This window comes from Epinephelus lanceolatus, chromosome 12 (genome assembly GCF_041903045.1).
Source record: "Epinephelus lanceolatus isolate andai-2023 chromosome 12, ASM4190304v1, whole genome shotgun sequence".
NCBI classification, from domain to species: domain Eukaryota; kingdom Metazoa; phylum Chordata; class Actinopteri; order Perciformes; family Serranidae; genus Epinephelus; species Epinephelus lanceolatus.
In genome coordinates, this window is record NC_135745.1 from 43,820,448 (window position 1) to 43,831,745 (window position 11,298).

Here is an 11,298-nt window from a genome sequence, read left to right on the forward strand (position 1 = left end):
GGTGTTTTAATAGTCTGTCATGGACAAACATTTTCCAAAACTTTGGAGAAGCAAGGTAGTAAAGAAACTGGCCAGCGATGAGTGAAAAGACTGGGATCCCCTTCCTTGAATAATGGAATGACCTCAGCAAGTTTCAGTTTTTTTGGGACAACCCCAGTATTTAAAGATACTGACAGAACATGAGTTAGAGGCTCACTAATTGAAGATGCCACTGGTTTTATAATCTCAGCTGGAATTTCATCATGACCTGCTGCAGAGTTATTAAGGTTCATAATAATGTCATGTACTTCCCTGGATGTAGGGGGTTTGAGTCAGGACAAGGTGGGAAATCAACCAGTGATGTTATCAATAGGACATTCCTCTGTATCAACAATGTTTCCACAAGTTTGCCACCCACATTGGAAAATAGTCTTTAAATCCACTAGCTATAAGAAGGGTCAGTATGTGAGAGGTTGCCATCAAAACATTGAGATGGAATTTTTACAGGAGCCTTTTTCTTATTTAGGAGTTTGTTAATGATATTCCATGTGGCCTTTATGTAACTGGCAGATTCTTTAAACTTGTTTGAATAATACTTCTCTGTGGTTATTTATGTTTATTTATTTATGTTTTATGTTTCATGTCTTTGAAAACATGAGACAAGAGGCAGATTCACTGATTTGGGGGAGTTTTTCCTGATCAGCTGTGAGGGTCCTGAGGACAGAGGGATGTCGTATGCTGTAAAGCCCTGTGAGGCTAATTGTGATTTGTGATATTGTGCTTCATAAATAAAACTGAATTGATTGATTGATTAATTGATTGATTGATTGATTGATAGATAAAGACAAATGTAAAAAGAAAATTAGAGGACCTAGGATTGAACCCTGTGGTACACCACAAGAAATCACAGCCTGACAGAACAACAGAGAAACTTATTTTAGAAAATCTGTGATGCCAACCAGTTTATGAAGTTAACTGATTCAAAATATGTGATTTTCCAATGGTGGAGTTAAATTTGACAGTAAATATAATGACACATTATTACATATGATTACCCTGTTTATGGGAATGTTGTGGATCAAGCAGTCAAAGCACATAAAGCACAAGTTGAAAGTTCATAAAGGTGGGTTTATTTTCCCAAGAAATTAATTTCACAAAGCAGATAACTGGATCCAACAGAATTAGAGTTATGGGGCCCTTAAAGAGGTCAACAAAATATAACTACTGAGAAATAAGGCTAACACAAGTAGTCGTTAACTCAACTAACAGACCGAACAGAATGTGACACTGGGGCAACATATATATATATACTGGCTGATGAGACCAAATTCAACACACAGGGGAGAACTACACAGACAATAACTAAAAGTATAATCTTCAGTGCTTTATTTTCTGTTCCTATCACAAGTCCAAAGAATCTAAACTGTATCATCACAAATTCATAAAGTCTAACAGTGTGTGACTCCCTCTAGTGGATGTTGTGGAGTATTGTGTTGTCTTTGCTCATAATGTTTTTGTACAGAGTTTTGGTGTTTCCTGTCACTGTGGGCCTCACAGCACAGTAGTACACAGCAGAGTCTGTCACTGCAGCAGAGGAGATCTGCAGGTCCATTTGGGTTTTATCCTCACTCACTTTAAAAGACAGTCCAGGAATTGGATTGCTTATTTTTGTTCCACTTCCTAAATGGGAGATGAGGAACTCTGGTGGTTTTCCTGGATATTGTCGATACCAGTAGAAATAATCATTGCTCGTTGCTTGTTTGGAGTATCTGTAGGACAGAGTAACAGTGCTGCCTTCTAAACTGTACTCTTCATTCTTGACTGGAGTGAGTTCTTCACAGCTGACACCTAAAGGAAGAGATAACTCTGTTATAACATGTTGTAAAAGTCATAAGTGAATGACATTCAGAAACGTTGACAGTGATCTTTTTGAAATGCAGAATGTAACATACCTGTTAGAATGTAAAGAAACAGCAAAGAAAAGACACAATACTGCAGTGACAGCATGTTGAATAAAGGTAATGTTGATGGTTTGTGTATTGAACTCTGTTGAATATACAAGTTTCTCTCTCTTCTATAGTTCAGTAACATCTTAGCTCCTCCCTGAGTCTCTCCGTCTCCTCTTAGATCTGTATTTTCACTTCTCTCACTTACACTTCCTCCTGGTTAACAGACTGGGAGCAGCATTTTGTACCAGCTGGAGGTGGGAAGGAAATGGAATATCAAATCACAGATTGTCAGCAAAACAATGGAAACCAATATTGTATTTAAAGTAATTTGCTCTACAGGCACCATGTCATAAAAATGAGAGAACCTAGGATTGAAGCCTGTGGTACACTTCAGTAAAATCACAGCCTGAGAGACTCCAATCACAAACACAGTGTTGGTTAGTAGACATACTTCTCTACATGGGTGAACATCATTTTACCAGCTGGACATTTTTAAATATCAGATCAACAATGATGTGTTTATGCATTTGAAAAAAATCAGTGAGGAACACAGTCAGCATACAGAGAAACATGTTATGTGTCAATAAAATCAATTAGTGATCCATATTTTAATCATTATTTGTCCAAACTGTCAGGTTGTGTGAATCGGTTTCACCTTAAAGGATCAGTGTTGGAGCCTCTCTGTTAGCATGTCTGAGGATTTTCTCTGTGAAACTCTCATTAATTTAAACTTCTCATTGTCATAAAAGACACAAACACATATTTGATGCAGTAGATTCAGTCTTCTGTGTTTTGTGGCTTTGTTGTAAGTAGTAAGACTGTTGTAACTGACTTGTTGTAAGACTGTAGACTTTATTTGGACCTCCTGTTAAAGTCTAACAGTGTGTGACTCCCTCTAGTGGATGTTGTGGAGTATTGTGTTGTCTTTGCTCATCATGTTTTTGTACAGAGTTTTGGTGTTTCCTGTCACTGTGGGCTGCAGAGCACAGTAGTACACAGCAGAGTCAGACAGCTGAAGCTTCTGGATCTTCAGAGGAACTGATGTCTTGTTGAGTGTTGCATTAAATCTGTCTTTCTGGAACTCTGGAGCATTATCTTCTGTGTTTGAGTAACGCTTCAGCATGTACTTTGGGTGATCTTTAGCTTCTTGTTTGTACCAGAACAAAGTGGGACCAGCTCTAGTTGTCTCAAATGTACAGCCAAGTGTAACTGTGTGTCCTTCAGTAGCGATGACATCTCCTGTTGGCTGGATCACTCTGTCTTCTCCTTTACACTCTGGGGAAGAAGAGAACATGCAGAGGAAGAGATGAATCAATAAAGATGATTGATTAAAGGAGAACAATCAGTAGGTTTAAAGAGTTACCTAGACAGAGAGTCAGAATCAGGATGTTTCTCAGCCAGTGTTTCATGTCTGCAGTGAGAGGGGAGGAGACAGAGGAAGAACATTGATACTCTGATGGATCTGGGCCTTCACATCATTGGTCCTTCATCTTCATCATCTGCTGAGGAACTCTCAACATTGACATGACATTCAGCATGATGACATCATTGTCCTGACTCTCAGTGATTGTATTGGAGATGATAACAGGATGTCTGTTAACTCCATCTTATCAACAATGATAGAAACACAAACTGTAGAGAAAAAGGACTTCCTTCTCAAGAGCTTCTGTCTAAAGAGAGTTAAGAATCACACAAACACTGAACTGCATTACATCTTTTTAATCAAGATGGAAACAAATATAATGAGAGTTTAAACTCTGATGTCCTGCTCCAGTGATTTCTAGCAAACATTACAAACAGATCCCTTAAAGGCATTCATTCTTCCTGCTTTAACCTACCTTTGAATATGGTCAGAAAAATAGGAACAGTTCCACAGTGATGCAGTGCCAGCATCTTACAGACAGTATCTGTGTTGTGTCTGCTTTAGATATTGATAGTGGGAGTCTTTTTCTCTTCTGCTCTTCTTTGACAGTGTTGCTCCTCCCTCAACCTATTCCTCCTCTCATATCACTGTATGTTATGAACACCAAAACCACACCTGAATATATTTTACAGTTTCATTTAAAGAGCTGAACCTCTGTAATGCTGCTGGCTTTTTCTTTTTACAGGGAGAAAAGGCTGTTATGTGGGTGGTTAGGATCCTTAATGATTCTTCTAGCCTTGTTCTCTCAGTGCCTGCTGTAAATATCTTTTAGGCAGAATAGAGCAGCGTCTACTCTTTTCCAACTGACAGTCTGTTATTGAGTCTACGTTCCATACAGACTCTATACCTGTATACCTGTGGGTATTAATGTTGTATTTATCTGAAAACATGAGATGAAAGGCAGATTCACTGGTTGAAGTCAAACTTTGAACCATGGGATGTGTTTCCAAACCAGTCCATAGGTTTGAATGTCAGTGCTAATCTGTAAATAAAACAGATACATTAAATGTACATCTACATCTTTAGAAAGTCATGAGAACATTGTGCTTTATTATATCTGAAAGGTATAATCCTTCTTATTTTAGGTCTTTTTAAAACATTTTGTGCTGAAGTTTTAAACAAATATTCCACTGAGTGTTGTCATGGTTACTGTGGTGAGATGTAATTTAGAGTGAATAGGCTGTCAGTGGTTCCATTTCTTAAGCTTTACATCACAAACCTGTCAGAGAGTGAAGTGATTCTAGACTGTATCATCACATCCTGTTAAAGTCTAACAGTGTGTGACTCCCTCTAGTGGATGTTGTGGAGTATTGTGTTGTCTTTGCTCATAATGTTTTTGTACAGAGTTTTGGTGTTTCCTGTCACTGTGGGCCTCACAGCACAGTAGTACACAGCAGAGTCTGTCACTGCAGCAGAGGAGATCTGCAGGTCCACACGACGTTTTTCTTCAGTCAGTTCAGTAAAGAACCTTGTGTCTGATTTCAGAGATTCTGCTGTTCTTGTAATGTTCATCCCTGAGATGAACATGATGAACTCTGGTGGTTTTCCTGGATATTGCCGATACCAGTTAAACTGATCACCACCAGCTGCTTGTTTGGAGTATCTGTAGGACAGAGTAACAGTGCTGCCTTCTAAACTGTACTCTTCATTCTTGACTGGAGTGAGTTCTTCACAGCTGACACCTAAAGGAAGAGATAACTCTGTTATAACATGTTGTAAAAGTCATAATAAGTGAATGACATTCAGAAACGTTGACAGTGATCTTTTTGAAATGCAGAATGTAACATACCTGTTAGAATGTAAAGAAACAGCAGAGAAAAGACACAATACTGCAGTGACAGCATGTTGAATAAAGGTAATGTTGATGGTTTGTGTATTGAACTCTGTTGAATATACAAGTTTCTCTCTCTTCTATAGTTCAGTAACATCTTAGCTCCTCCCTGAGTCTCTCCGTCTCCTCTTAGATCTGTATTTTCACTTCTCTCACTTACACTTCCTCCTGGTTAACAGACTGGGAGCAGCATTTTGTACCAGCTGGAGGTGGGAAGGAAATGGAATATCAAATAACAGATTGTCAGCAAAACAATGGAAACCAATATTATGTTTAAAGTAATTTGCTCTACAGGCACCATGTCATAAAAAATGAGAGGACCTGGGATTGAAGCCTGTGGTACACCTCAGTAAAATCACAGCCTGAGAGACTCCAATCACAAACACAGTGTTCGTTAGTAGACATACTTCTCTACATGTGTGAACATCATTTTACCAGCTGGACATTTTTAAATACTGGATCAACAATGATGTGTTTATTCATTTGAAAACTCAGTGAGGAACACAGTCAGCATGCAGAGAAACATGTTATGTGCCAATAAAATCAATTAGTGATCCATATTTTAATCATTTTTTGTCCAAACTGTCATTTAGAGATTATCCTGAACCATTTTTCTGTACATCATAGAGTATAATTGACTTCTCTGATCAAGGCACCAGTGTTTGCTTGTGATAGGACAATTTGAGTATCATCAGTATTGGGGAAGTTACTTTTAAAAAGTAGTGTTTGCTCGTTACTCGTTACTTCTTAAAAAAAGTAATCCCTTACTATACTTAGTTACCCTCTGTGAAGAGTAACTTTTTACGTTACTTGTTACTTTTACGTTACTTTTATGGTGCTTGACTTTGGGTAGAACCCCATCTCATTTCCTAAATGTGAAAAAATCCGAGTTTCCCACTGGTATTTACCACTTTGGTGATAAAATAAAAATTAAAGAGTGAGAGTTAATTTGTGTTAACTAGGCTACATGAATTTGTTACATGACAGATTACTACTACTAATAGCCTATTTGCCAGACCTGCTGCATCACTGAATGAGGAAAATATTAATATTCACAGACACTATCTTTGAACAAATAGTGTCATATTCATGAATAAATCATTTTCTGTTGTGTTATTACGTGTGTAACTGTGAGACTGTGTTTGTGTAACAGACTCATACTTTGCAGTAAGCTACAGACCTGCACAAATAAATTAATTCATTTTCTCTTCTGGTATGGTATGGTAGGTACTTTATTAACCCCTCGGGGGGAAATTTCAATGTCACAGCAGCAATTTAAAATACACAAACTAGGAGCGGCTGCAACAGGCTGCCGTTCACACAGCGCCAGGAAGGTAGGCAGGTTATGATTGTTCTGTTTTCTGTTAACACAATGCTGCATTTTATTGATGTTTTGGGGGTCGTTTTGATTTCCTTTGAGGTTCCGGGGTCATATGTTGCCCATGTCTGAGGTCTGACTAGCGAGGTTAACGTTACATTAAACAACACTTACCCAGCCATACAAGTGCAGTTCGCTGTCAGTATATAGTTGGTCGACTTGTTCAGAATCTCCCAGGTCTTGTACATTAGTTAACGTTACTGTTTTTTGTCCTTGTCGCTGGCTCGGCAGTACTTCGGTCCGTAGAGCACAAAAACCATCAGATAAATCCCGGTATTCAATATCTTGGACATGACCGCAAAGTACAAAATTATACACATCAAGGAATTTATATGCCTTGAGTTTTTCATGTGTATAAATGCTGGGTTTCTCCACAAGATATAAAAAAATGTCCAGCCACTGTAGCTTAGGCCATTTCGTTGGGTCGGTGACCCACTGACCCGACATTAAGTACGGGTCAGGAAACCTCACTCCATTGCTAATTGTTAGCTTATTACAGTAAGCTAACCTGTCTTCAGTTGACAAACCGTTAAAATAATCCGAGGAGGCGTGTGTATCTTCCATATTCCTCATACGATTCTTGATTTTGGCGCTCCTGTCTGTACTGTTGACATGGCAACTGTTACAGTTCCTGCCTAGTGCACAGCTGAGGCAGACAGGCAGTGTCAGCGTCAAATCTGCCCCCGGGAAAAGTAACGTTGTGCCCACCTGACAAAGTAACTACGTGCGTTACACTAATTTTTACCCAATAAAAGTAATTACGTCACACAACTCTGAGTATCATCAGCAAAGAGGATGAGTGATGTAGTATCAGATATTCATGCAAAGTCATTTATTAGAAATAAAAGAGGCCCAAGTAAAGAGCCTTGAGGCACTCCACAGTTTAGTTTGAGTATAGTTAAGACACAACCATTTATAAATACATATTGATCTCTGTTTTTTGGTGGCAAAATAACTATTTAATAAACAGTTTAAAGAAAAGTCTTCACATGTCGGCTGTCTTTCTTGAGTTTTAACAGTCAGTCAGTGAGTGAGTGCCTAGACGTTCTTCAGCAATGCTATCTTTATAGTTCCCAAAACACATGCATGTCAATATCAAAATATATGGCACTCAGGTGGTTCTGCAGTAAGCAGTGCTTACACTGCTGTCACAGTAGAGGTTAAATGAGCAACACATATCATTAGGTGATAACTTCAGTTTCATCAAAACAAGTAACCTTATACAACACATGCAGAACACGCTATAGGTTAAATATGGTCAAATAGCAGAATTTTCCATCACAGTTTCTAAAGTAATCAATAATCCAGCTGATAACCACATCCTGAAAGTTATAACGGTGAAGTTTTGATATAAGAATGTTATGATCTACTGTATCCAACTCTTTCAATAAGTCTAAGAATATGCCAATAGCAAATGTATTGTTGTTCAAAGCTGTGGTGATGTAATCTATAAGTTGTAGGAGAGCCATATATGTTGAATGATTTTGTTGAAGTCCATATTGATGTCTAAACAGGATGCTGATATCATTTAGGTGTTTTAATAGTCTGTCATGGACAAACATTTTCCAAAACTTTGGAGAAGCAAGGTAGTAAAGAAACTGGCCAGTGATTAGTGAAAAGACTGGGATCCCCTTCCTTGAATAATGGAATGACCTCAGCAAGTTTCAGTTTTTTTGGGACAACCCCAGTATTTAAAGATACTGATAGAACATGAGTTAGAGGCTCACTAATTGAAGATGCCACTGGTTTTATAATCTCAGCTGGAATTTCATCATGACCTGCTGCAGAGTTATTAAGGTTCATAATAATGTCATGTACTTCCCTGGATGTAGGGGGTTTGAGTCTAGACAAGGTGGAAATCAATCAGTGATATTATCAATAGGACATTCCTCTGTATCAACAATGTTTCCACAAGTTTGCCACCCACATTGGAAAATAGTCTTTAAATCCACTAGCTATAAGAAGGGTCAGTATGTGAGAGGTTGCCATCAAAAAATTGAGATGGAATTTTTACAGGAGCCTTTTTCTTATTTAGGAGTTTGTTAATGATATTCCATGTGGACTTTATGTAACTGGCAGATTCTTTAAACTTGTTTGAATAATACTTCTTTGTGGGTATTTATGTTGTATGTCTTTGAAAACGTGAGATGAAAGGCAGCTTCACTGGTTGAACTCAGACTTTGAACCATGGGATGTGTTTCCAAACCAGTCCATAGGTTTGAATGTCAGTGCTATCTGTAAATAAAACAGATGCATTAAATGTACATCTACATCTTTAGAAAGTCATGAGAACATTGTGCTTTATTATATCTGAAAGGTATAATCCTTCTTATTTTCCGTCTTCCTTCCAGCACATGATTACTGCTGCCTCCGAGGCAGAAAAACATCCTCTGTTTTTTATCTGTAATGGGGACCACAGGGAGTGGACAGGCAACAGAAAACAGAGGGGACAGAAGAAGCTGAGGGTTCTGGGAACATGAATTAATGGACGACAGAGGGAGACAATGATAAAGAGTGGGAGGCTGATGGATTGGAGATTCAAAGAGGAAAAGACAGGGACAAGCAGGACAGACAGACAGTGGAAAGACTCTTGAATCTCAGACACAGTAGAGAAGTGAATGTTTATGCACCTGAAACCAGCTTAGTGCTGCTCACATGTTTGTCCAACCTGTCACCTACAAATGATCCAACTACTCAGCATTAATGATTCATGTTCAGTGGCAACGGTCAGTACCAACGCAGTAGGCAGAGTGACATTTCTGTTGTGAAAAAGAATTGATGTGAAGGTCCAGATGGGGAATGTGTGTCCTGACATTAACTTCTGACACCAGTGTTTGGAGTATGTGTCTCATCCAACAACAGTTATCTGCATTGACTCTTTTTTTTCTTTTTAAATATGATGAGGATACTAATCTTTCCAAAGCTGTGATGAAGGTGCTTTACTTTCCTACAACAACCACAGATTAGTTTCAAAGGAAGTTACAGAAACGCTTCATCTGAAATCATAAAGAAAATCCAGGTGGTGTCATGTTTCTCCCAGAAGTTGGTTTTCCCCCTGCAAACAGTTGAATAGTGCATGAACAAAATAATGTGACCAAAGTGCACATGAGGAAACCAACCCTCTCTCCTGACAAGAACCTGGATATTGGAGGATTCTGCAAAACCCTGGATTTACATCAAATGCCTGTGTTTATAAAAATGACTGCTATCTACGATATGGGCACATGGATTCAATTCAATTCAATTCAATTTTATTTATAAAGCCCAATATCACAAATCACAATTTGCCTCACAGGGCTTTACAGCATACGACATCCCTCTGTCCTTAAGACCCTCACAGCGGATAAGGAAAAACTCCCCAAAAAAACCCTTTAACGGGGAAAAAAACAGTAGAAACCTCAGGAAGAGCAACTGAGGAGGGATCCCTCTTCCAGGACGGACAGACGTGCAATAGATGTCGTACAGAACAGATCAGCATAATAAATTAACAGTAATCCATATGACACAATGAGACAGAGAGAGAGAGAGAGAGAGAGAGAGAGAGAGAGAGAGAGAGAGATGCAGGTAATGACAGTAGCTTACAACAACATTAATGAAAGTAATAATATTATAGTTATAGTTCTGGCTACTGTGGTACAATATGTTGAAAGTATATATTAATATCTGACAGTATACTTGTGTGACAATAGTCATATGTGTATAATAACAGTAGAAGTATGACTAATGACTAATGATGGCAGCAGCAGCAGGAGGCATCTGGCAGGACCACGGCAGCAGCACAACCACACACGTCACGCTGTCCAGGCACCGCTGTGATATGAGTTAATCTGAGAGACAGTGGAGCACAAAGGCTCCGGAGAAGAAGCCGAGTTAGTGACATCCAGAATGGCCGAGTTAGCAAGATGCAGTAATAGAATACGAGGGAGAGAGAGAGAGAGAGAGAGAGAGAGAGGGAGCCCGGTGTATTATAGGGGGTCCTCCGGCAGACTAGGCCTAAGTCAGCCTAACTAGGGGCTGGTACAGGGCAAGCCTGAGCCAGCCCTAACTATAAGCTTTATCAAAGAGGAAAGTCTTAAGTCTAGTCTTAAATGTGGAGACGGTGTCTGCCTCCCGGACCGTAACAGGAAGATGATTCCACAGGAGAGGAGCCTGATAGCTGAAGGCTCTGGCTCCTGATCTAATTTTGGAGACTTTAGGGACCACGAGTAACCCTGCGTTCTCAGAGTGCAGTGTTCTGGTGGGATAATATGGCACTATGAGCTCTCTAAGATATGACGGAGCTTGACCATTTAGAGCTTTATAAGTTAACAGTAGGATTTTAAATTCAATTCTGGATTTTACAGGGAGCCAGTGCAGAGAAGCTAAAACAGGAGAAATATGATCTCGTTTCTTAGTTCCTGTTAGTACACGTGCTGCTGCATTCTGAATTAGCTGGAGAGTTTTTAAGGACTTACTAGAGCTACCTGATAATAGAGAGTTACAGTAATCCAGCCTTGAGGTAACAAAAGCGTGGACCATGGATGGATGGTGTGAATAAGGTTAGGGAAAGATCACAGGTATGGCATGGTGTGCAGCATTCAAGTTTGAGAATATGTTGCTTCTCTGCAGCAACATCCATCACCTGTCTGAAGCAGTGTCATCTGTCATGGCTGCACATGAGTCTGGACAGACATTGATGTAAACTATAACTGACACTTGACTGGTTTGCAGAGGAATACAATCACGAGGCAGTAATTCT

The 11,298-nt window shown here is 39.2% G+C and overlaps 1 gene segment (V, D, J or C); it reads right to left on the reverse strand.

Moving 5' to 3' along the window:
- Positions 1-1,447: 1,447 nt before the first annotated feature.
- Positions 1,448-1,986, reverse strand: LOC144465139 (T cell receptor alpha variable 3-like). The segment is given in 2 exon segments: positions 1,448-1,827; positions 1,932-1,986. Coding segments are annotated over 2 exon segments (435 nt in total).
- Between the last annotated feature and the right edge of the window lie 9,312 nt (positions 1,987-11,298).